This window comes from Zophobas morio, unplaced genomic scaffold (assembly GCF_036711695.1).
Source record: "Zophobas morio isolate AGI-343-1 ecotype UQ-CSIRO unplaced genomic scaffold, CSIRO_AGI_Zmor_V1 ptg000011l, whole genome shotgun sequence".
NCBI classification, from domain to species: domain Eukaryota; kingdom Metazoa; phylum Arthropoda; class Insecta; order Coleoptera; family Tenebrionidae; genus Zophobas; species Zophobas morio.
In genome coordinates this window covers 23,477,963-23,505,635 of record NW_026972116.1, presented here as the reverse complement: position 1 = coordinate 23,505,635, position 27,673 = coordinate 23,477,963, and the positions used below count along the sequence as shown (strand labels likewise).

General features: G+C 33.0%; 1 protein-coding gene across 1 annotated transcript in view; it reads right to left on the bottom strand.

Moving 5' to 3' along the window:
• Positions 1-27,673, bottom strand: part of LOC135127253 (semaphorin-2A) — a 917,845-nt gene that overhangs the window by 373,714 nt on the left and 516,458 nt on the right. Inside the window, exon 2 of the mRNA XM_064053681.1 lies at positions 26,515-26,644. Coding sequence (XP_063909751.1) covers positions 26,515-26,608 — 94 coding nt within the window. The 5' untranslated portion in view covers positions 26,609-26,644. The remainder of the gene's footprint in view (positions 1-26,514; positions 26,645-27,673) is intronic.

Below are 27,673 nucleotides of genomic sequence, written 5' to 3'. Positions count from 1 at the left end.
TTCAATTATTCATTCCCGTTCTCCCATACTAATTAGCTTTATTCCCTCACCTCCGCCCTCCCGATAATGGCGACACATCCGCTTCTCCCATTCCTGCAGAATGCTCCTCCAGGGACTCCCTCCATGAGGCGAAGAAACTCGAGATGGCCGCTCATTTAGGCCTTGCAGGCGGGTTGTAAAATAGGGTATGCATTTTTAAAACGGAGAAGGAGTGACGTAAGCAGCTGGAAGCGCCACAAAGGGCAAAATCACAACTTACTTGAGTATTATTTCAAGCCGACTTTAAAATACCGGATTACATGAAGTGGATTTGATCTAATCCTAGTTCTCCCCTTTTTTTAATTTAAACCAGTATAATTGTATTGGCGACAGTCTAGGAAGGGTGTTAGATCCCGAAATCCGGACGATTTCAAAAAATTGGTGACGTCGCGGTCCCGACCCTTCCGGTTTGGCAGGGCCGGCTCTCCCCCAGGACCGCGAGGCGAGGAATCTCGAAATGGCCGCTCATTTAGGCCGTTGCAGGCGAGTTGATCATGTGTAAAACAAGGTATACATATTTAAAACGACGTGAAGAAGTGGAGTAGGCAGCAGGAAGCCGACGGTCGGAGTTATCGCACCTGCGGGATCTCCTCTTGCCAATAAAACATAGCAAGGATCAAAAATATAGTGCGCACTTTGGCTATAAACTAAAATAGGTACAGGATATTCACATTCGAAGGTAGCGCCCGATTCCGGAGGGAAAGTCGGGAGTTTTCTAGATGTTTCGTCGGAATTTACATGCCAACCTGGTTGGGTCGGAGTGGATCGAGTCAGTAACTTTCTCTTACTAACTAGGGCGTGAGGTGTTTTATGGGGGATGGATGATACTTATGATATTGAATATAAAGTTATGCGTAACCCGATTTGAATACGAAGAACCGAAAATGGGACCTAATTCTTGGAGGAGGAGGAATTTCGATAAAAGTGCTTCATCAATTTCGGAGTTTATGATTATCCTAATGTGGGAAATTTATGTGGCAATTTCCTACAAATCTAGAGGGAATATATGACCATACCTACGCTATGTGGGAGGTTTTTCAGACGTAAATAACGAGAGGAGGCGACTACGGCTGACGTTAGTCTAGATTTTCAAATATTCACGTTTGCTCTACCCTTTTTCACAAACCGGGCGATAACTAAAAATCACTTGGAGGAATGGCTGATTTATGGTGGAGTTTGTTGGTTGAGTGCAAAAACTAGCGAACCAATTACTCTAAAATTTTATGCCTATTTTAGAGTGATTTTAAGTTAAACAGTGAAACCGATAGAATATGAGACTACGTACGAATGCACGAACATTCTTGACTTTGAAGGTAACACAGTGGTAATATTACTGTAGTGTTATCTCTTACCAATTGTGTATTGAAAGCTTTTTTTGCCACGGAACATTTCGAAGAAATTAAAAATTTGAGTTTAGAATTTTCTTTCTACGACGATTTTCGAAAATTATCGAAATACATTTTTTGTTGATTTCGAATTGCGGAAGTTATTTTCGACTTTTTTCGAAATTCTTTTCTTCGAATATTCCAACTATTTCTACTATCTATTTCTTTAATTTTTGGACAATTTTTGACATTTTCGAAACTTAACTGAATACATTTTCTTGTAGATTTCGAGCTCTAGAACTCAGTTCGGGCCTCGTTTCTTTGATAATTGCAACCGTTTTTCGGCAATTGACCGTTGAAATATCGAAATTTTGAGAAATTTTCAAAAATTCGCATTTCATACTGATTCTTTCGAAAATGTTGCTCCGTGACCACCAACACGCCATATTTTTGGAATCAGCATGTCGGGATTTACGTCCCTGAATTTTGTCGCAATTTTTAGAAAATTTTTTTAAAAGTGAAATTTCTTCAATGGTCCCCTCTTCTTCAAATTTCGGCCAATTTTTGACATGTTCGAAACTTAACTAATTACATTTTTTTGTAAATTTTGAGCTCTAGAACTCACTTCGGGCCTCGCTTTCTTGATAACTTAAACTGTTTTTCCGGAATCGTCCATTGAAATATCGAAATTTTTAGAAATTTTCAAAAATTCGCATTTCGTACCGATTCATTCTAAAATGTTGATCTGTGTCTGTAAACTCGCTATATTTTTGAATTAGCGCATCGGGATATATATCCCTGAATTTTTCAGAATTTTTGGACAACCATTTCAAAAATGAAATTTTCCACTATGTATTCCTCGGATAATAATCGTGGCTTCGGATTATAGAAGTTATACTGTATGGCCATTTATGGGATATTTGAAAAATCTTGGCCTGACACCTTCAATGCTTTTCCAAACAGCTGATCGAGGTCTCAGATTTTTTGTGGATTTTTGGGCAATTTCCCAAAAGCTCAGTTTTTTAATCCCCAACCTTGTGAATTTTTTTATTTTTTTCTGCACATTTTCGAAAATTATAGAAACACATTTTTTTGTTTTCGAATTGCAGAAGTTATTTTCGGCTTCGAATTTTCGAAACCCATTTTTCCAAAGTCACCGAAATAAAATACAGCAATTTTTGAGATACTTTAAAAATTCTATTTTGAAACCGAATATTTCGAAAATCCTAGTCTGGGACCATCAACAGGCGACTCATTTTTCGAATCAAATGGTCGATTTCTAAGCCTTTGAATTTTTATGAATTTTAAGGCATTTTTTTTTAAAGCTCAATTTTTCAATACTCAATAAGAGATTTTTTACTCCTCTCCAAGCCTTTCGAAAATTACTCAAGCAGATTTTTTCTAGATTTGGGCATGTAGAAGTTATTTTTGGCTTTATTTCTCCGGAAATTTCAACTATTTTTCCCACATCACCAAAATATAGGAATTTTTGGAATGTTTAAAAAAAAATGATTTTGAAACCCCATGTTTTGGAAATCCGGTCTTTGACCATTACCAGGCCTAACTTTTCAAATCAATTCAACTTTGCCAAAATTTCAGCTTTTTATTAGATTTCGAACACATTTCCCAACACTTTCGAAAATTAGTAATCAGGTGTCCAAGGAATTTTTTTCCTTGATTTTGACATATAGAACTTGTTTTCACTTTCGTTTCTTCGCAAATTTTAACCATTTTTCCAGAATCGTCAAAATGAAATATGGGCATTTCTGAGATGTTTCAAAAATTGGATTTTGAAGCCGAATATTTTGAAAATCTTGATCTGGGACCACCAACAAGCCTTGTTTTTCAAATCAACTCATCAGAATCTGTATCCCAAAATTTTTTGTGGATTTTTTGACAACTTTGTCAAAAGCTCAGTTTTTCCTTTTAAGAAAATTTTGAAGTGGTCGCAAAAGTCCGAATACTCACAAAATTACCCAAAGAGATATTTTGGTAGATTTTGAATTGCAGAAATTGTTTTTTCTGATATTCCAAACAATTTTCCAAAATTACCAAAATGAAATATGGAAAATCGCAGTCTGGGACCACCAACAGGTGCCTTATTTTTCGAATTAACTGGTGGACTTCAAAACTTTTGAATTTTTTATGGATTTTCAGGCAATTTTTCCAAAAGCTCAGTTTTTCGTTACCCAATAAGAAATTTTTTACTCACTTTCGAAAATTATTCAAGCAGATTTTTTTCTTGATTTCGACATTTGAGGTTATTTTCGGCTCTATTTTTTCGGAAATTTTAAGTATTTTTCCCACATCGCCGGAATGAAATATGGACATTTTTGGAATGTTTTAAAAAATTTATTTTGAAATTGCACATTTTGGAAATCGTAATCTCTGACATTTGGTCTTATTTTTCAAATCAATTCGAATTCTAGATCGCACAATTGTGTGTGGATTTTTAGGAAAGTTTGCCAAAAGCTCAACTTTATATTATGTGTTACAAATGTTTAACACTTTTCCGAACACTTTCGGAAAGTAGTAATCAGGTATCCAAGGAGATTTTTTTCTTGATTTCGACATATAGAAGGTAATTTCTGTTTCATTTCTTCGGAAATTTTAACCATTTTTCCAGAATCGCCAAAATGAAATATGGGCATTTTTGAAATGTTTCAAAAATTTGATTGTGAAGCCGAATATTTTGAAAATGTTGGTCTGGGACCATCAACAAGCTTTGTTTTACGAATCAAGTCACGATTATCTGCACCTCAAAATTTTTTGTGGATTTTTTGACAACTTTATGAAAAGCTCAGTTTTTCCTGTCACGAAAATTTTGAACTGGTCGCAAAAGTCTGAATACTCCCGAAATTACCCCCAGAGATTTTTTTGTTGATTTTGAATTGCAGAATTTATTTTGTGATTTATTTTTTCTGATTTTCCAAGCAATTTTCCAGAATCGCAAAAATGAAATATGGACATTTTTGAGATATTTAAAAAAAATTGTCTTTGAAACCGGATATTTGAAAAATCTTGGCATTGACCTTCAATGCTTTTCCAAGCAGCTGGTTGAAGTTTATATCCCAAATTTTTTTGTGGATCTTTGGCCAACTTCCCGAAAGCTCAGTTTTTTGATACCACATCTTATGAAATTTTTGACATTTTTCGGCACATTTTCGAAAATTATAACCAGAATTTTTTTGTTGTCGATTTCTAAACCTTTGAATTTTTATGGATCTCCAAGCACTTTCGAAAATTACTCAAGCAGATTTTTTTCTTGATTTCGTAATGCAGAAGTTATTTTCGGTTTTAATTCTCCGGAAATTTCAACTACTTTTTCCACATCGTGAAAATGAAGTTTTAGCACCTTTGGAATGTTTTAAAAAATTTATTTTGAAAGTGCATATTTTGAAAATGTTGGTCTTTCACCATTACCAGGCCTTCAATTCAGTTTCTAGATCGCACAATTGTTTGCGGATTTTCAAGCAACTTTGCCATAAGCTCAATTTTTTATTACACAATTACAAATGTTTAACACCTTTCAAAATAACTTCGAAAATTAGTAATCATGTATCAAAATTCTGTTGATTTCCACATATTCTGTTTCATTTCCTCCGAAATTTTTACCATTTTTCCAGAATCACCAAAATGAAATACATATATGCATTTTTGAGATCTTTCAAAAATTTGATTTTGAAACCGAATATTGTGAAAATCCTGGTATGGGACTATCAATAAGCTTTGTTTTACGAATCAAGTCATCAGTATCTGTACCCCAAAATTTTTTGTGGATTTTTGACAACTTTATCAAAAGCTCACTTTTTCCTCTTACGAAAATTTTGAAGCGGTCGCAAAAGTCCGAATTACCCATAGAGATTTTGTGGTTGATTTTGAATGCAGAATTTATTTTCTGCTTTATTGTTTCTGTTAGTACAAGCAGTTTTCCAGAATCGCTAAAATGAAATATGGCCATTGTTTAGGATATTTAAAAAATTTGTTACTGAAACCGAATATTTAAAAAATCTCTCCAATGCTTTTCCAAACAGCTGTTCGAGGTTTACATCCCAGATTTTTTATGGATTTTTGGGCAACTTCCCAAAAGCTCAGTGTTTTAATCTCTGACCTTTCAAAATTTTTGATTTTTTCTGCACATTTTCGAAAATTATAGAAATACATTTTTTTGTTGTTTTCGAATTGCAGAAGTTATTTTCAATTTCTGACCATCGCTTAAATGAAGTATAGCTATTTTGGAACATTTTAACAGTCTCATTATAAAACCGAATATTTCGAAAATCGTAGTCAGGACCATCAACAGGCGCCTTATTTTTCGAATCAACTCGTCGATTTCTAAACATTTGAATTTTTCACGGGTTTTAGACAATTTTTCCAAAAGCTCTATTTTTCAAAATCCAATAAGAAATTCTTTATTCCTCGCCAAGCATTTTCGAAAATTACTCAAGCAGATTTTGTTCTTGATTTCGGCATGTAGAAGTTATTTTCGGGTATATTTCTACGGAAATTTTCACTGTTTTCCGACGACCAGATTAAAATATGGGTATTTTTGAAATTGATTATGAAAGTCTTGGTCCTTGACCACAATCAATTATTTTTCAAATCAATTCAATTCCTACATCGCGCAATTTGTGGATTTTTAGGCAAAAACTCAACTTTTTATTACGCAATTACAAATGTTTTAACACTTTTCCGAACACTTTTGGAAAATTAGTAATCAAGGTATCCAAGGAGATTTTTTTCTTGATTTCGAAATACATTATTTTCGGCTTCATTTCTTCGGAAATTTTAACCATTTTTCCAGAATCGTCAAAATGAAATACATATATTCATTTTTGAGATGTTTCAAAAATTTGATTTTGAAACTGAATATTGTGAAAATCTTGGTATGGGACTACCAACAAGCTTTGTTTTACGAATCAAGTCATCATTGGACCCCAAAATTTTTTATGGATTTTTTGACAACTTTATCAAAAGCTCAGTTTTTCCTCTTACCCATAGAGATTTTTTGGTTGATTTTGAATGGAGAATTTATTTTCAGCTTTATTGTTTCTGGTAGTACAAGCAGTTTTCCAGAATCGCCAAAATGAAATATGGCCATTTTTTGGGACATTTAAAAAATTCGTTACTGAAACCGAATATTTCAAAAATCTCTCCAATGCTTTTCCAAACAGCTGTTCGAGGTTTGCATCTCAGAGTTTTTATGGATTTTTGGGCAACTTCCCAAAAGCTCAGTGTTTTAATATCTGACCTTTCAAAATTTTTGATTTTTTCTGCACATTTTGGAAAATTATAGAAAGAAATGTTTTTGCTGTTTTCGAATTGCAGAAGTTATTTTCAATTTCGAACCATCGCCAAAATGAAGTATAGTTATTTTGGAACATTTTAACAGTCTCATTATAAAACCGAATATTTCGAAAATCGTAGTATAGAACCTTCAACAGGTTTCTTATTTTTCGAATTAACTCGTTGATTTCTAGGCATATCTATTTTTATGGAATTTTAGACAATTTTTCCAAAAGCTCTATTTTTCAAAATCCGATAAGAAATTCTTTATTCCCCGACGAGCAATTTCGAAAATTACTCAAGCAGATTTTGTTCTTGATTTCGGCATTTAGAAGTTATTTTCGGGTATATTTTTACGGAAATTTTCACTGTTTTCCGACGATCAGAATAAAATATGGGTATTTTTTAAATTGATTATGAAAGTCTTGGTCCTTGACCACTATCAGGGCTTATTTTTCAAATCAATTCAATTCCTACATCGCGCAATTTGTGGATTTTTACGGAAAAACTCAACTTTTTATTACGCAATTACAAATGTTTAACACTTTTCCGAACACTTTCGAAAATTAGTAATCAAGGTATCCAAGGAGATTTTTTTCTTGATTTCGACATACATCATTTTCGGCTTCATTTCTTCTGAAATTTTAACCATTTTTCCAGAATCGTCAAAATGAAATACATATATTCATTTTTGAGATGTTTCACAAATTTGATTTTGAAACCGAATATTGTGAAAATCTTGGTATGGGACTACCAACAAGCTTTGTTTTACGAATCAAGTCATCATTGTACCCGAAAATTTTTTGTGGATTTTTTGACAACTTTATCAAAAGCTCAGTTTTTGCTCTTACCCATAGAGGTTTTTTGGTTGATTTTGAATGGAGAATTTATTTTCTACTTTACTGTTTCTGGTAGTACAAGCAGTTTTCCAGAATCGCCAAAATGAAATATGGCCATTTTTTGGGATATTTCAAAAATTAGTTACTGAAACCGAATATTTAAAAAATCTCTCCAGTGCTCTTCCAAACAGCTGTTCGAGGTTTACATCCCAGATTTTTTATGGATTTTTGGGCAACTTCCCAAAAGCTCAGTGTTTTAATATCTGACCTTTAAAAATTTTTGATTTTTTCTGCACATTTTAGAAAATTATAAAAATACATTTTCTTGTTGTTTTAGAATTGCAGAGGTTATTTTCAATTTCTGACCATCGCCAAAATGAAGTATAACTATTTTGGAACATTTTAACAGTCTCATTATAAAACGGAATATTTCAAAAATCGTAGTCTAGGACCATCAACAGGCGCCTTATTTTTCGAATGAACTCGTTGATTTCTAGACATATATATTTTTTATGGAATTTTAGACAATTTTTCCAAAAGCTCTATTTTTCAGAATCCAATAAGAAATTCTTTATTCCCCGTCAAGCATTTTCGAAAATTACTCAAGCAGATTTTGTTCTTGATTTCGGCATGTAGAAGTTATTTTCGGGTATATTTCTACGGAAATTTTCACTGTTTTCCGACGACCAGAATAAAATATGGGTATTTTTGAAATTGATTATGAAAGTCTTGGTCCTTGACCACAATCAATTATTTTTCAAATCAATTCAATTCCTACATCGCGCAATTTGTGGATTTTTAGGGAAAAACTCAACTTTTTATTACGGAATTACAAATGTTTAACACTTTTCCGAACACTTTCGAAAATTAGTAATCAAGGTATCCAAGGAGATTTTTTTCTTGATTTCGACATACATCATTTTCGGCTTCATTTCTTCTGAAATTTTAACCATTTTTCCAGAATCGTCAAAATGAAATACATATATTCATTTTTGAGATGTTTCAAAAATTTGATTTTGAAACCGAACATTGTGAAAATCTTGGTATGGTACTACCAACAAGCTTTCTTTTACGAATCAAGTCATCATTGTGTCCCAAAATTTTTTGAGGATTTTTTGACAACATTATCAAAAGCTCAGTTTTTCCTCTTACCCATAGAGATTTTTTGGTTGATTTTGAATGGAGAATTTATTTTCTGCTTTATTGTTTCTGGTAGTACAAGCAGTTTTCCAAAATCGCCAAAATGAAATATGGCCATTTTTTGGGATATTTAAAAATTTGTTACTGACACGGAATATTTAAAAAATCTCTCCAGTGCTTTTCCAAACAGCTGTTCGAGGTTTACATCCCAGTTTTTTTATGGATTTTTGGGCAACTTCCCAAAAGCTCAGTGTTTTAATATCTGACCTTTCAAAATTTTTGATTTTTTCTGCACATTTTCGAAAATTATAGAAATACATTTTTTTGTTGTTTTCGAATTGCAGAAGTTATTTTCAATTTCGAACCATCGCCAAAAGGAAGTATAGCTATTTTGGAACATTTTAACAGTCTGATTTTAAAACCGAATATTTCGAAAATCGTAGTCTAGAACCATCAACAGGCCTTATTTTTCGAATCAACTCGTCGATTTCTAAACATTTGAATTTTTTATGGGTTTTAGACAATTTTTCCAAAAGCTCTATTTTTCAAAACCCAATACAAAATTCTTTATTCCCCGTCAAGCATTTTCGAAAATTACTCAAGCAGATTTTGTTCTTGATTTCGGCATGTAGAAGTTATTTTCGGGTATATTTCTACGGAAATTTCCACTATTTTCCGACGACCAGAATAAAATATGGGTATTTTTGAAATTGATTATGAAAGTCTTGGTCCTTGACAACAATCAATTATTTTTCAAATCAATTCAATTCCTACATCGCGCAATTTGTGGATTTTTAGGGAAAAACTCAACTTTTTATTACGGAATTACAAATGTTTAACACTTTTCCGAACACTTTCGAAAATTAGTAATCAAGGTATCCAAGGAGATTTTTTTCTTGATTTCGACATACATCATTTTCGGCTTCATTTCTTCTGAAATTTTAACCATTTTTCCAGAATCGTCAAAATGAAATACATATATTCATTTTTGAGATGTTTCAAAAATTTGATTTTGAAACCGAATATTGTGAAAATCTTGGTATGGGACTACCAACAAGCTTTGTTTTACGAATCAAGTCATCATTGTACCCCAAAATTTTTTGTGGATTTTTTGACAACTATCACAAGCTCAGTTTTTCCTCTTACCCATTGAGATTTTTTGGTTGATTTTGAATGGAGAATTTATTTTCTGCTTTATTGTTTCTGGTAGTACAAGCAGTTTTCCAGAAACGCCAAAATGAAATATGGCCATTTTTTGGGATATTTAAAAAATTTGTTACTGAAACCGAATATTTAAAAAATCTCTCCAATGCTTTTCCAAACAGCTGTTCGAGGTTTGCATCTCAGATTTTTTATGGATTTTTGGGCAACTTCCCAAAAGCTCAGTGTTTTAATATCTGACCTTTCAAAATTTTTGATTTTTTCTGCACATTTTCGAAAATTATAGAAATACATTTTTTTGTTGTTTTCGAATTGCAGAAGTTATTTTCAATTTCGAACCATCGCCAAAATGAAGTATAGCTATTTTGGAACATTTTAACCGTCTTATTTGAAAACCGAATATTTCGAAAATCGTAGTCTAGGACCATCAACAGGCGCCTTATTTTTCGAATGAACTCGTTGATTTCTAGACATATATATTTTTTATGGAGTTTTAGACAATTTTTCCAAAAGCTCTATTTTTCAAAATCCAATAAGAAATTCTTTATTCCCCGTCAAGCATTTTCGAAAATTACTCAAGCAGATTTTGTTCTTGATTTCGGCATGTAGAAGTTATTTTCGGGTATATTTCTACGGAAATTTTCACTGTTTTCCGACGACCAGAATAAAATATGGGTATTTTTGAAATTGATTATGAAAGTCTTGGTCCTTGACCACAATCAATTATTTTTCAAATCAATTCAATTCCTACATCGCGCAATTTGTGGATTTTTAGGGAAAAACTCAACTTTTTATTACGCAATTACAAATGTTTAACACTTTTCCGAACACTTTCGAAAATTAGTAATCAAGGTATCCAAGGAGATTTTTTTCTTGATTTCGACATACATCATTTTCGGCTTCATTTCTTCGGAAATTTTAACCATTTTTCCAGAATCGTCAAAATGAAATACATATATTCATTTTTGAGATGTTTAAAAAATTTGGTTTTGAAACCGAATATTGTGAAAATCTTGGTATGGGACTACCAACAAGGTTTGTTTTACGAATCAAGTCATCATTGTACCCCAAAATTTTTTGTGGATTTTTTGACAACTTTATCAAAAGCTCAGTTTTTCCTCTTACCCATAGAGATTTTTTGGTTGATTTTGAATGGAGAATTTATTTTCTGCTTTATTGTTTCTGGTAGGACAAGCAGTTTTCCAGAATCGCCAAAATGAAATATGGCCATTTTTTGGGATATTTAAAAAATTTGTTACTGAAACCGAATATTTAAAAAACTCTCCAATGCTTTTTCAAACAGCTGTTCGAGGTTTACATCCCAGATTTTTTATGGATTTTTGGGCAACTTCCCAAAAGCTCAGTGTTTTAATATCTGACCTTTTAAAATTTTTGATTTTTTTTGCACATTTTCGAAAATTATAGAAATACATTTTTTTGTTGTTTTCGAATTGCAGAAGTTATTTTCAATTTCGGACCATCGCTAAAATGAAGTATAGCTATTTTGGAACATTTTAACGGTCTCATTATAAAACCGAATATTTCGAAAATCGTAGTCTAGGACCATCAACAGGCGCCTTATTTTTCGAATCAACTCGTCGATTTCTAAACATTTGAATTTTTTATGAAATTTTACACAGTTTTTCCAAAATCCAATAAGAAATTCTTTATTCCCCGTCAAGCATTTTCGAAAATTACTCAAGCAGATTTTGTTCTTGATTTCGGCATGTAGAAGTTATTTTCGGGTATATTTTTACGGAAATTTCCACTATTTTCTGACGACCAGAAGAAAACATGGGTATTTTTGAAATTGATTTTGAAAGTCAGTCAATCAATTCAATTCCTACATCGCGCAATTTGTGGATTTTTAGGCAAAAACTCAACTTTTTATTACGCAATTACAAATGTTTCAACACTTTTTCGAACACTTTCGAAAATTACTAATCAAGGTATCCAAGGAGAATTTTTTCTTGATTTCGACATATAGAAGTTACTTTCGGCTTCATTTTTTCGGAAATTTTAACCATTTTTCCAGAATCGTCAAAATGAAATATAGCTACTTTTGGGGCATTTTCGTTTTGTAACTGAAAATTTCGAAAATGTTGGGACTATTAGCAGGCCTTGTTTTTCGAATCAGCTAGTCGATGTCTATTTTACACAATTTTTGTGGACTTTTAGACAACTTTGGCGAAAGCTCAATTTATCCCCTTGTGATATTTGTTTCTCGTTTCCGAGCACTTTCGAAAATTACTCAAAGAGATTTTTTTGTCATTTATCAACTAAAATAAATTTTAATTAATTAATTTCTCTTAGTAGAATGAGTGAGAATCCTCCCCCGGCAGAACTACTTAGATAAACAGTAATATCGGGATATATGTATAGATTTAGCTGTCGGTGTTGTTTGCGTGGACATTCCACCGAGTAAGCGTAAGTACAACATACCGGAGCCCGAACATTCCCGCCATTCTCAAACGGACCCGGATTCCGCTCAGGATGTTTGAGATTATTTGATGGCGCCCACGCTCGCCGAGGTGCCAAATATCTTCACCCCGTTTTATTTTTCTACCACCGTCGCGTCTTCAGATTTAAAAAATAATAACGACCTAGTGATTTTTTTCCGTTTTATTCGCAAATAGTTTGTTAAGGTAAAATACCTCAGCGCCTTATTCGGCTCGGTGTTCTATTACCTTAATTGCTGAAATATTCAACGTTTTCAAACTATTCGGCAAAGTTAATTTATATTATATAATCGATAAGGAATCCGCCAATGAACCCTCACGGAAGCGACCGCAGTTTGCCCTTAAATTACTCCTCAAAGATGATAGGTATTTCATATGCAGTCGCTTTTACGACATCATGACGGTGAGAGTCTTCTAATCGACTTACAATATTAATGAGACGACGCTGAAAGCCCCCGAATCGAGAAAATGGAATATCTCAAAAATGCCCCAACGTAGTTTTTAATTACACGCTTCGTATAAAAAGTGCGCAATATCTATAAAATTTTGTATTTATGTGAAAAGTTGCCAAAGCCGAGAGAAGACTAATTAAACTTTGGAGCTATATTACATTCTTTGTTCCTTTACATACCTTGAGCACTTGTACTGCAGTTATAGTGCATTATGAATTCCGAATCGCGATTTCAGACAAGTTTTAATGAGCACCGGAAAAACTCCCACGTTGAATGGGGGTTTACAGGAACGGAATACAAAACATGCGTACGGACAACAATCGGAAGCCGGAGATTAAGTTACCACGTGCAAATGGAGTTTCCGCGGAAGAAACCAATACCGAGTTGTGGCTAACACGTGGTGCTAGAATTTACCTCAGTCCAGGTTAAGAGTATGAAAATTTTCGTATTTCGAGTGATGGTAAAATTTGGATTTTTCGGGCGCGTCCTGGCGTATCCGCAAATTCGCTCTCCCCTTTACAGCTCGCAATGTGGCAATAAAAATCTGCCTAATCAAAATTTGCGCCCGAACAAAGGGTGAAGTCGGAGCGTCGAACAAACGGGACTCGCCAGCCGTTAAAATTCTCTAATGCAGATATACGAGCGTCCAAAGTGTTTTGTGACACCGTGCGTCATTTCGGGCGGCATTAGGCAAACGTAAGTCTCTGGAGTCGGATACGAACATGGCAATGTTAAACTAATGGGGATGTGTTGTCTCGCCGTGGCGCTCCATAAAACCAGATGTTACTCATGTGGGCGCTACGGATCTCATTTCCATGCTTAAATTCCCCCTTGTAGCTGCCACTGATGCTGAATTATAGATGCACTCGTATATTTATAGCTGTCCTTTTTCAAGGTGGGATTCGCCATTGTGATCTGCGTCGGACTGCGATCCTAGTTCTGCTCCCACAGGTATTACAACCTGGAATGTTTATTGTGGCCCCTACTTATTTTATTCCGGCGAACTGTTAAAATATTTCCGCAAACTTTCGGGGCGCGCGAGCGCTTCTACTAAAAACACGAATTATTTATGCACTTCGGGCCACTTCTTCTCGGCATTAGTCACAAATGCGAGCTCGCCGCTTTGCCCTCAATTATTAAAATCTGCACCGAATGTACGACGATTTCAAACTTTCATGCCGGGGCACAACACATTTTTTTCACGCCGTTTTGACAGACACAATAACGTCTTTTCCGGATGTTACGCGCCACGCTGAATTTTACATCGGGAACGCGACTAAATGCGACCGACTTGTTTCCTACCCGGCCCACGAAAACTTTTAGTTTAATCATGCGTTCGTAAGGAGCGAAACCACATCCAAAACAACGGGGCACGGCGGTGAATGCAAAGCGTTCTGCGGTTCCCTATCTATACGATTTGCTTAAAATGCATCTAAAGTTCGGCAACAATCAGTCCAGTAGTTAAGGGTATTTATTATCTGGCTAACAAAATTGCCAACGATTTTAGGTCAGGTCAGGTCAGGTCAGGTCAGGTCAGTTCTGCGGACTGACAACTATACCTACGATTTGGTTAAAACGTATCTAAAGTTCTGCAACAATCAGTCCAATAGTTAAGGGTAATTATTATCTCCCTAATAAAACTGCCAACGATATTTAAATTCCTCAATTGTTCGATTTTTCGACGTTTCGTTTATTCGATTTTTGGATTAGCTACTTGATTTTTTTACTTTTTCAATTCTTCAGTTTTTAAATTCTAGATTTTTCAATTTTTCGATGTTTTGATTTCTAGATTTTTCGATTTTTCGATTTCTTGGTTTCAGATTTTTCGCCTTTTCCAATTTTTCGATTTCTTGATTTGTTTTTTTTTTGGTTTAGAATTTTTTAATTTTTAACTTTCCCATTTTGTGCTATTTTGATTTCTCAATTTTTGGATTTTCGGACTTCTCGATTTTTTGAATTTTCGGTCTTTCCATGTTTCGTTTCCCGATTTTCATTTTTTCAATTTTTCAATGTTCCGTTTTTTCAATTCTTGGTTTTCCCAATTTTTTGTCATTTCTGTTTTATAATTTTTCAATTTCTCGATTTTTCAGTTTTTCCGATTTTATCAGTTTTGGTTTTTTTAAATTTTGGAGTTTTTTTCCAATCGGAATTAGTAAATCACGTGTTTTTCTTGCTGTTCCGCTTTTCAAATTTTTCGATTTATGGAGAGTCGATGTATCGGTTTTCTGCTTTCTAACATCTGGGGATTACCGGCACGCGACAACTTTAAGTTGTAAATATCTCTTGCTATTGTACTACTGTCCGTCTCGTTATTGCCAATAAAATTTTATAGGGTAGAATGAAATTTCCAAAACTATACTTAGATACTACATTAGAGTACACTTCTTAACTTGTCACTCGAGATTGCTTAGGATTTAATAATTGTCTTTAGATTTTTCAATTTTTCGATTTTTCGACTTTTCGTTTATTCGATTTTTGGATTATTCAATTTTCTACTTTTTCGATTCCTCAATTTTTCAGTTTTTAAATTTTAGATATTTCAATTGTTCGGTTTCTTGATTTGTTTTTGTTTATTTTGAGTTTTTTTATTTTTAACTTTTCAATTTTGTCATTTTGATTTCTCAATTTTTGGATTTTCGTACTTCTCGATTTTTTCGAATTTTTGATATTTTCATGTTTCGGTTCCCTATTTTCATTTTTTTGATTTCTCAATGCTTCGTTTTTTCGATTCTTCGTTTTCCCAATTTTTTGTCATTTCAGTTTTATAATTTTTCAATTTCTCGATTTTTCAGTTTTTACGATTTTATCAATTTTGGTTTTTTTAAATTTTGGAGTTTTTTCTAATCGGAATTGGTGAAACCACGTGTTAGGAAATTAACTTATTCAGGCTTCTCTCTTTTTTATTTACTTCTTAACTTCTCACTCGAGATTGCTAATGGTTCAACAGTTTGTTTCAGGTCTCATTATTCGCTTTAGTTTCTTCAATTTTTCGATCTTTCGACTTTTCGTTTATTCGATTTTTCGATTAAGTATTCGATTTTTTACTTTTTCGATTCTTCTATTTTTCAGTTTTTAAATTTTTGATTTTCCAATTTTTAAAATTTTTAAATATTAGATTTTTCAGTTTTTTGATGGTTTGATTTCTCGATTTTTCGATTTTTCGTTGTTTAAAATTTCTCATTTTTTGCTTTTCTAATTTTTTTTGATTTCTTGACTTGACTTATTCGATGTAGCGATTTATTAGTTGTTCAATTTCTCGATTTTTCAATTTTTCGATTTCTCGATTTATGTTTTTTTTAATTATAAATTTTCTAATGTTTAACTTTTGGATTTTGTGCTATTTTGATTTCTCAATATTTGGTTTTTCCGACTTCTCGATTTTTCGATTTCTCGGTCTTTCTATGTTTCGTTTCCAGATGCTTCAGTTTTTCAATTTTTCCATGTTTCGATTTTTTGATCTTCCAATTTTTCAATGTTCCATTTTTTCAATTCTTCGTTTTCCCAATTTTCCGTTAGTTTAGTTTTATGATTTTTCAATTTCTCGATTTCAGGGTTTTTCCGATTTATCAATTTTGGTTTATTTAAATTTTTCAGTTTTTTGATTTTTCGATTTCTGGATTTATGGATTTTTTTTAATTTTAAATTTTTTAATTTGCAACTTTTCGATTTTGTGCTATTTTGATTTCTCAAATTTTGGATTTTCCGGGTTCTCGATTTTTCGATTTCTCGGTCTTTTTATGTTTCGTTTCCCGATGTTTCAGTTTCTCAATTTTTCGATGTTTCGATTTTTCAATCTCTCGATTTCTGAGTTTTTCCGATTTTATCAATTTTGGTTTATTTAAATTTTTAAATGTTAGATTTTTCAGTTTTTTGATATTTCGATTTCTCGAATTTCGACTTCTTGATTTCAGATTTTTTGGTTTTTCCATTTTTTCGATTTTTAAAATTTCTTATTTTGCAATTTCTCGACATATCGAGATTCGATGTTTCGATTTTCCGATTGTTCAATTTATTGATATTTCAATTTTTCAATTTCTGGATTTGTGGATTTTTTTAAATTTTAAATTTTTTAATTTTCAACTTTTCGATTTTGTGCTATTTTGATTTCTCAAATTTTGGATTTTCCGGGTTCTCGATTTTTCGATTTCTCGGTCATTTTATGTTTCGTTTCCCGATGTTCAGTTTTTCAATTTTTCAATGTTTCGATTTTTTGATCTTCCAATTTTTCGATGTTCCGTTTTTTCAATTCTTCGTTTTCCAAATTTTCCGTCAGTTCAGTTTTATGAGTTTTTATTTTCTCGATTTCTCAGTTTTTCCGATTTTATCAATTTTGGTTCATTTAAAATTTTTAAATGTTAGATTTTTCAGTTTTTTGATATTTCGATTTATGGATTTTTCGACTTCTTGGTTTCAGATTTTTCGGTTTTTCAATTTTTCGATTTTTAAAATTTCTCATTTTGCAATTTCTCAACTTATTGAGATTCGATGAATCGAGTTATTGGTTCTTCAATTTCTCGATTTTTCAATTTTTCAATTTCTGGATTTATGGATTTTTTTAAAATTAATTTTTTTTAATTTTCAACTTTTCGATTTTGTGCTATTTTGATTTCTCAAATTTTGGACTTCCCGAACTCTCGATGTTTCGATTTCTCGATCTTTTGTTGATTCGTTTCCCGATGTTTCAGTTTTTCAATTTTTTAATTTTTCGCTTCCTCAACTTTTCGATTTGCAATTTTTATTTTCAAGTGCTCTATTTTTGATTTTGAGATTTTTCAATACTTCGTGTCTTAAATTTTTCGTTTAATTAATTTTTGGATTTTCAGGTTATGGATTTTTAAGTTATCGATTTTTAACTTATCGATTTTTAGTACCTAAATTTTTCATTTCTTCAATTTTCCGATTTTTTTATTCTTCATTTCAATATTTCGATTTTTAATTATTTGATTTTAGATTTTGGAATTTTTCGATATGTAATTTTTCTATTTTATAATTTATAGATTTTTCGAGCTTTCAATTTAAAACCTTGAAATTTTTGGATTTTTCGCTTAATCATTTTTAATATATTTTATTTTTTTTGTGTAACTTGTTGTTTGAAATTTTTGATAGGGTGTAGCTTTTTTTATATTTTTTCCCTCTCCAAAATGGAAGAATAAACGATCACGTCCTTCTATTTTAAAATTTTGTTCATATGTCAAATTTTATGTATTCTTCAGCAGTGCATCAATATTCTTCTGCAAATTATACAGTCATTTGTACTTTTAATTGTTAAAATAGTTTAAGATCATCTGCATACAGACACCTAGAGCGAGGATAATATCATTTCTGTATTAAGTAAAAAATGACGGACCCAAGACGGAACCTGAGGGAGTTTAACTTTTTCCTATAGAGACTTTTGTAGAAAAGTAGTAGGCCCGCCCATCCACCCCCTCTTCATTCTGATCACCACTCTTGATTATTTCAGGAAAACCTGTCGAGAATTATTTCTTATTTCAGAAGAATTATAAATGAGAGAAGAGGGGGTGGGTGGGCGGGGCTAAGTTTATCTTTTTCCTATAGAGTCTTGTATAGAAATGCGATAACCCCACCCACCCACCCCATCTTCATTCTGGTCACCAGTCTTAATTATTTCAGGAAAACCTGTCCAGATTTATTTCTTATTTCAGAAGAAAAATAAATGAGTGAAGAGGGGGGTGGGTGGGCGGGGCTAAGTTTAACTTTTTCCCAGAGAGTCTTTTATAGAAAGCAATAGGCCCACCCACCCCCTCTTGATTTTGATCACCATTCTTAATTTTTTCAAGAAAACCGGTCGAGATTTCTTATTTCAGAAGAATGATAGATGAGAGAAGAGGGGGTGGGTGGGTGGGGCTAAGTTTAACTTTTTCCTATAGAGAATTTTGTAGAAAAGTAGTAGGCCCGCCCATCCACCCCCTCTTCATTCTGGTCACCACTCTTGATTATTTCAGGAAAACCTGTCGAGAATTATTTCTTATTTCAGAAGAATTATAAATGCGTGAAGAGGGGGTGGGTGGGCGGGGCTAAGTTTATCTTTTTCCTATAGAGTCTTGTATAGAAATGCGATAACCCCATCCACCCACCCCATCTTCATTCTGGTCACCAGTCTTAATTATTTCAGGAAAACCTGTCCAGATTTATTTCTTATTTCAGAAGAAAAATAAATGAATGAAGAGGGGGGTGGGTGGGCGGGGCTAAGTTTAACATTTTCCCAGAGAGTCTTTTATAGAAAGCAATAGGCCCACCCACTCCCTCTTGATTTTGGTCACCATTCTTAATTTTTTCAAGAAAACCGGTCGAGATTTCTTATTTCAGAAGAATAATAGATGAGAGAAGAGGGGGTGGGTGGGTGGGGCTAAGTTTAACTTTTTCCTATAGAGACTTTTGTAGAAAAGTAGTAGGCCCGCCCATCCACCCCCTCTTCATTCTGATCACCACTCTTGATTATTTCAGGAAAACCTGTCGAGAATTATTTCTTATTTCAGAAGAATTATAAATGCGTGAAGAGGGGGTGGGTGGGCGGGGCTAAGTTTATCTTTTTCCTATAGAGTCTTGTATAGAAATGCGATAACCCCATCCACCCACCCCATCTTCATTCTGGTCACCAGTCTTAATTATTTCAGGAAAACCTGTCCAGATTTATTTCTTATTTCAGAAGAAAAATAAATGAATGAAGAGGGGGGTGGGTGGGCGGGGCTAAGTTTAACATTTTCCCAGAGAGTCTTTTATAGAAAGCAATAGGCCCACCCACTCCCTCTTGATTTTGGTCACCATTCTTAATTTTTTCAAGAAAACCGGTCGAGATTTCTTATTTCAGAAGAATAATAGATGAGAGAAGAGGGGGTGGGTGGGTGGGGCTAAGTTTAACTTTTTCCTATAGAGACTTTTGTAGAAAAGTAGTAGGCCCGCCCATCCACCCCCTCTTCATTCTGATCACCACTCTTGATTATTTCAGGAAAACCTGTCGAGAATTATTTCTTATTTCAGAAGAATTATAAACGAGAGAAGAGGGGGTGGGTGGGCGGGGCTAAGTTTATCTTTTTCCTATAGAGCCTTGTATAGAAATACGATAACCCCACCCACCCACCCCATCTTCATTCTGGTCACCAGTCTTAATTATTTCAGGAAAACCTGTCCAGATATATGTCTTATTTCAGAAGAAAAATAAATGAGTGAAGAGGGGGGTGGGTGGGCGGGGCTAAGTTTAACTTTTTCCCAGAGAGTCTTTTATAGAAAGCAATAGGCCCACCCACTCCCTCTTGATTTTGGTCACCATTCTTAATTTTTTCAAGAAAACCGGTCGAGATTTCTTATTTCAGAAGAATAATAGATGAGAGAAGAGGGGGTGGGTGGGTGGGGCTAAGTTTAACTTTTTCCTATAGAGACTTTTGTAGAAAAGTAGTAAGCCCGCCCCTCCACCCCCTCTTCATTCTGGTCAGCACTCTTGATTATTTCAGGAAAACCTGTCGAGAATTATTTCTTATTTCAGAAGAATTATAAATGCGTGAAGAGGGGATGGGTGGGCGGGGCTAAGTTTATCTTACCTCTAAACTGAACGAGCTGAGATCTGTCGTGAAGATATTAGATGTATTTAGAAATAGTTGATGATCTACACGACGTTTGAAAAATCGATACCCACTACGTCTGTTTCTTGATTTTGATCTAGATTATTACACAAAAATTGAATAGTAGATGATCTTCGACCCATAAAGCCATGTTGATCTGAGTACATTCTTGGATTTGGTCAGAAATATAGATTCTGTACGAAACTTTGAAGTCTTTTTTAATTCTTGATCTTGGAATTTTGAAAGATTTGTAATCTCACTGTTTATCCAATTTCAAAAATGGTATGATCCAAGAGAGCGAGATTTTTTGGAAATCTATCTACCAAATCAATGATTTAGCTTGCCATAAAATTCATTAACCGAGTACTCTATAGCTTCAATGTTATTAAGAAAATTTCAATTAACGCCTGAAATTTCAAAATACAGCTCCTGAAAATTTGCTTCGCCGAAATTACAGAAAAGTGGATAATGAGCTCAAGATCAGGATCCTTTCTAGGAATAAGAGTATCAAGTGATCAAAATTAAATCTAATACTTTTTGTAGATTTATGGTAACATAATTATACTTAGTTAAATTAAAGAAATGTATGAAATTATTATAAGAAGAAAACAGATAAATATGATAAGATAAAATTATGGATGAGGATATAAGAATATTCAAAAAGCTGCAGTATTTTTTATGCAGCTTTTAAAATCAATTAATTTGACACCTCCCCACCCGTACTTGTGTTGATGGTCCACACAAACGGGTGCAAACACTCCACCCAAACCACCCTGTATATTCGCCCCCGAGAATTTTAACGGCCGGCCAGACCCGTCCGCGCGGTGCGCCTTCACCCTTTGTTCGGGCGCAAATTTTGATTAGGCAGATTTTATTGCCACATTGCGAGTTGTAAAGGGGAAGAGTGAAATTTCGAGATACGCAGACCGGGGGCTGCTAAAGAGCCCGATATTTTTACCCCGATGCCTGCTTATAAACGCCACTACGCTTTTTTAATTAATCTCCGTTCTGGATTACTGCCGAAACGGCGCTCTTCTTAACAAAATTACTTTCGTTAAATTTTATTTTATTGGACTGTTTCGTTACGGTGTACTACACCTAAAATTGGATGCGCTGCACTACAACCCTTCCCGAAAATAATTGACGGCAGACAAGAGAATTTAGCGCGCGAGCACGGCTTCGGCTGATTTCGCGCTGGAAGCGACGGAATGACAGGATAATGTGGCGTTTTACAAAGGTAGTGTAATGGAAATATGTCTGGGTTTTTTAGTGGGTTTGTACACCGGGTTAGACAAGGTGGAGGTGTTTGTGTGGTAATGGAATTTGATGGAACAAAGCCGCACAATTGACACTGAAGTAATCAAATCATAAAGGAAATTAGATTGTATGCTGTGTTAAATGAGAACTGGGATATTATTGTAACAAAGTCGGCAAAACCTTTCGTTTGATAAATTTGCTGCGTCCGACGCCGGTTCTTCTAAATTAAACTCTGAAAGTTACGATGCGTCTGGCTCCAGTTTGAGTCCTCTACTTTTTCTTGTGCTTATAAATGACGTTACAAAAAAGTTTATTATTAATTAAGTTCTCCTGGACTAATAAAGCCATTTTTTAAATTGATTGCTTGCGTCGTATATTAAAAGAACAAGGCTTATATCCGCACCACGTTCAAAAACTGCAAGCTTTGGAGCCCGCTGATTTTCCATGTTGTGTAATTAAGTCGCCTGAGAACTTGTTTGATCCACAGACCGGAGCGCGCTCAGGCCAATGTCGACTCTAAGCGTTCAGAATTTTTTGGTTACAATTTTGGTAGTTATTTTTTATTTTTATTTTTAGCAATAACGCGACATGTTTAAAAAGCTCTCAGTGATTGAAAAATTAAAAAAATTAAAATTGGAAAATCTAAAATTTAAAAATCGAGAAATTGAACAATCGGACATTTGAAAAATCGAAACATCGAAAAATTGGAAAATTGAAAAATTAAAAAAAATTGGAAAATCGAAACTTTAAAAATTCCGAAAATCGAAACTTTAAAAATTCCGAAAATTGAAAAACTGAAATATAGAAGAACTGAAAAGTCGATTAATCGAAAAACCTAAAATTTTAAAAACTAAAAAGTTAAAATTTCGAAAAGTTGAAAAATTGAGAAATCGAAATATCCAAAAATTGGGAAATTAAAAAATTGGAAAATTGAGAAAACGAAAAATTGAAGAACTGAAAGATCGAAACTTTGGGAAGTAAAAAGATGGGAAAAATAAAAAAATAGATTCATTGAGAACTCTGAAAACTGAAAATTCAGAAACATCAAAATTTGAAAAATTAAAAAATATTTAAGAACTGAAAAATCGAAAAGTTGAAAAATCTAAAATTATTTAAAACATTGAAAAATTAAAATATCGTAAAATTTAAAAATGGAGAAATCGAAAAATCCAGAACTCGAAAAATTTAAAAATACAACAAAAATTGCAGAATAGAAAAACTGAAAAATTGAACAAAATATCCAAAAATTAGGAAATTAAAAAATTGGAAAATTGAGAAACCGAAAAATTGAAGAACTGAAGATCGAATCTTTGGGAAGTCCAAAAATGGGAACATTTAGAAACATCAAAATTTGAAAAATTAAAAAATATTTAAGAACTGAAAAATCGAAACATTGAAAAATCTACAATTATTTAAAACATTGAAAATTTAAAATATCGTAAAATTTAAAAATGGAGAAATCGAAAAATCCAGAATTCGAAAAATTTAAAAATACAACAAAAATTGAAGAATAGAAAAACTGAAAAATTGAACGAAATATCCAAAAATTAGGAAATTAAGAAATTGGAAAATTGAGAAATCGAAAAATTGAAGAAATGAAGATCGAATCTTTGGGAAGTCCAAAAATGGGAACATTTAGAAACATCAAAATTTGAAAAATTAAAAAATATTTAAGAACTGAAAAATCGAAACGTTGAAAAATCTACAATTATTTAAAACATTGAAAATTTAAAATATCGTAAAATTTAAAAATGGAGAAATCGAAAAACACAGAACTCGAAAAATTTAAAAATACAAGAAAAATTGAAGAATAGAAAAACTGAAAAATTGAACGAAATATCCAAAAATTGGGAAATTTAAAAATTGGAAAATTGAGAAATCGAAAAAATGAAGAATTGAAAGATCGAAACTTTGAGAATCAAAAAATAGATTCATTGAGAAATCAGAAAATTGAAAAGTCAGAAACATCAAAATTTGTAAAATTAAAAAATATTTAAGAGCTGAAAAATCGAAAAGTTGAAACATCTACAATTATTTAAAACATTGAGAAATTAAAGTATCGTAAAATTGAAAAACGGAGAAATCTAAACATCAAAAAATCAACAAATCAAGAAATCGAAACTCGACAATTAAAAAATTTTAAAATAGAAAAATTGGGTAATTCAAAAATCAAAACATCGAAATATCGAAAAACCGAAAAGTAAAAAATCGAAGAACCGACAAATCGAAACATCGAAAAATTCAAAAACTGAGACGTCGAGAAATCGGAAAATCAAAACAACGAGAAATCGAGTCGAAAACTCAAGACGTCGAAAAATTGAAAAATTGAGAAACCGAAAGAGGTCAAAATCGAAAAATCGAAAAGTTAAAAATGAAAAAAAGATAAATCGAAAAATTGAATGAAAAGTCGAAAATTTAAAAATTCGAAAAATTCAAAAATTAACATATAGAAGAACTGAAAACTCAAGAAATCGAAAAACCTAACATTTTAAAAACTGAAAATTTAAAATAACGAAAAGTCGAAAAATTCAGAACGCGAAATATAAAACAGTCGAAAAATTGAAAAATCTAAAGTTTAAAAAATAAAAAACTGAAAATCCAAAAAACCAAAAAATCTAAAAATCTAAAAGACCAGAGATGAAAAAATGGAGGAAATGAAATATTGAAGAATCGTAAAACTAAAAAAATGCCCAAAAATTGAGAAATCGAAAAACCAAAAAATAAAAGTCGAAAAATCGAAGAATTGAAGAACTGAAAAATCGAAACTTGGAGAAGTCGAGAAATGGGAAAATCAAAAATAGATTAATTGAGGAATCAGAAAACTGAAAATTTAGCAACGTCAAAATTTTTATTTTAGAAATCCTGAAGATCTGAAAAATCTTAAATTTAAAACATTGAACAACTAAAATAATTAATTTAGTTTTCTTTATATAACACGATTACTTAAGAACATATTTCAGATAGTAAATTCTCATAGAAAAATAAGGATTTTACAATTAAGCTCCGCCTCTCGGCTTACGACGAATAAAAAAGATCATCAGAATTGAGATCGTGCGGGTGGGCGGGGCTTATAATTTTAAGGATTAAATTCCGCTCCTTTGGCTCTCGGCGATTAAAAAAAAAATCAAAAATTGATTAATTGAGAAATCGGAAAACTGAAAATTTAGCAACGTCAAAATTTGAAAAACAGAAAAATAGAAATACGGAAAAACTGAAAAATCGACAAATTGAGAAATCGAAACTCCAGAATTTAAAGCATTGAAAAATCGGAACATCGAAAAATTGGAAAATCGAAAAATTTAAAAGCCTAGAAGTAAAAAATGGAAAAACCCAGAAATCCAAAAATTGAAACATCGAAAATTCAAAAACTGAGACATCAGGAAATTGAAAAATCAGAGGATCGAGAAATCGAGGGATCGAAAGCCCAGAAGAAAAGTTAAAATTGAAAAATTGATGAAGAGAAATTGAACATCTATGACACATCGAAACATCTGAATTAGATAAAACGAGAAATAAAAAAATTTAAAAATCGAAAATTTTAAGGAAAGGAAAACTGGAAAATCAAAAATTTAAAAATTCGAAAAATTACTTCAAAAAATGGAAAACTGAATATTTAGAAACATCAAAATTTGAAAAATTGAAAAATCGAAATATTTAGAAATCGTAACAGGACCAAAATTGAGAAATCGTATCACTGAAGCATCGGAAAATCGAGAAATCGAAAAATAAAAAATCGAGGAATCGAAAATTTGAAGAATGGAAAAATTGAGAAAGCCCAAAATTGAAATATTGAAAAATTGAAACATCTAAAGTTGAAAAATCGAGAATGCTATTTTTTAACATTTAAATAACATTTATTTGACAAAATTGTAAGACGACATAATCAGTTTCTGGAGGGCATCAGGAGATAAATCTTGACTAACGATTTAACATCCTTCCAATAAGTACGAGTATAAACTGGAAAATGTTGATTTTTTTCCCAAGAATCTTGACGTCTAAAAACTCAACACGGAGACATAGAGTTATAGAAAAATCGTTTAGAGTCGATATTGGCCTGAGTGCGCTGTGGTCTGTAGCTCCAACAAGTTCTCAGTCGACGTGCTAATGGTTGTTACAGCAATGTCGTGAACGCCCCAACTTTTTAAATTTACATGAATGATATAGCGAAGACCTGGTCCACTTGGTTTACACCTCACGAGCCGCCACTGCCCTGTCCCCTCACCCGCCCCATCATCGCTCGATTCACCTCCACTCAAGATGCACATTCGGGATGAACTAACCTTAAAACACAATGTAGAAAAATACACTTCCCTAGATTTATGGCGTTGTAAAAATGTTAAGAGCCGTCGCGGCGCTTCAGCTTGCTTTACTTGTGTTTCAGATACACATCCGTCTTAGCGGAAGACAATTTCGAGCACTACAAATATTCAAATGTCTGTCGGATTCTACGGCCGGCCATGATTTATATGGGTAGAGAGATGGCAGCACTTCTTCGGGTGTCTCTGAGGAGGCGCCAGGTCCCAAAGATATAAAACTTCGTAACTGGTATCGCAATTTTTACCGGTTTACTGCCATTGGCGAAACAATGAGAAGGGGATGAATAAGTCGCCGCTTTTTATCTCCGTCGTGAATTAAGATTTAATTACTCAATTGATCGAGGCGAAGGCGAGCCGAAGGTACAAGGGACGATTATGCGAGCGTTGGTCATTGCAAGCCCACCCATTAAAGCCTACCGTGCTGGGGCTTAATTGAGGTTATCTGCTGCTTATTTTTCAAGTTTGCATATCAAATGAAGAAGAAATCTACATATTATTCTGGACACGTACTTTCAATTACCGAGGTGAGATTAGTTTTGTCTCTATAGGGTGGACTAATTTATCGTGGCCTGTTCTTTATAGTGCCACTGGACGTAATAAAACTACTTTCAACACAAGTAGCGTTACATTTTTTCTTTAATACCCATAATTATATACACTTACCTTCGTCAATTTTTTCATTTTCTGGCTCCTGGGAGGCCGACGTCAGAAGTACCACCAAAGAAACAACAAAAATCTGTTTGTATGTTGAAGTCATCTTCTTTTGCACTCACAACACTCACACCTCAATTGTCTGAAACAAAAAAGCGTCATGTCATTAATAGGGAACGGATTTATAAGGACAAAAAAATTAAGAATAAGCGCTTAAATAAGCACAACATTTTCAATAAAAAAGTTTTATTTTAAGCAAAAAAGCATTAAATAAGCATAACACTTTCATTAAAAAAGTTTTATTTTAAGCAAAAAAGCATTAAAAACATAATCATATTACAAATCAAAGAACACTTCTTAGAACTTTGGATAAAATATTATTACAATAATCCTAGACTTTATATTTTACACACGTATTTCAGTTTTCTTTAAAACAATTTATGATTGCAATATGTTCCAAGTTGTCCACTGTAAAATTTTTTCGCCGATCATTTAAAATGTGTTTAAAATTGGAGAATTCAACATCCACACTCGTTGTTGGCGCAAATTTGAATTTTGCAACTAATGTTGAATCTAACTCCAAATTTTCCACTTTCTGGCCTTGTAAAACACGAGCAACGTCCGAAAGAACACCAAAATCTGCATTTTTATTTAACACTTCGTCAAGTTTTTGAGATACTCTAGTACCAATATCACCCCTTACTGCGTTTGCTTGTTGTTTAAATTCTTTCACTAAGTTTATGGCATCTACCAACAACATGTTGGGTTTTTCTAACTTTTCTATTACCTCACTTACGAATTGATAATTGCTTCTTAGAAAAGCTAGATCTTGTCGAAAATCTTTGTTTTCCAAAATATTTATGCAATCTTTAATCGATTGAGAACAATCTTCGCTAAACTCCATAACTACTTCCTCAAATTTTTTGATATATTTGTCATAATAAAATGTGGCCTGTAACCATGTTCCCCACCTCGTTATAATCGGCTCTGGGGGCAATGGTATGTTTGGAAATTTTTCCTTAAAATGTTGCACTCTTAGTGGGGCTTAACAAAAATCTTTTTACCATTTGCCACTAATTTATTAACAGTAGGAAACTGCAAACGTACTTCTTCAGCCACTCTATTTAAACCGTGGGCAATGCAAGTAGAGTGAATTAAATTGGGGTACAAT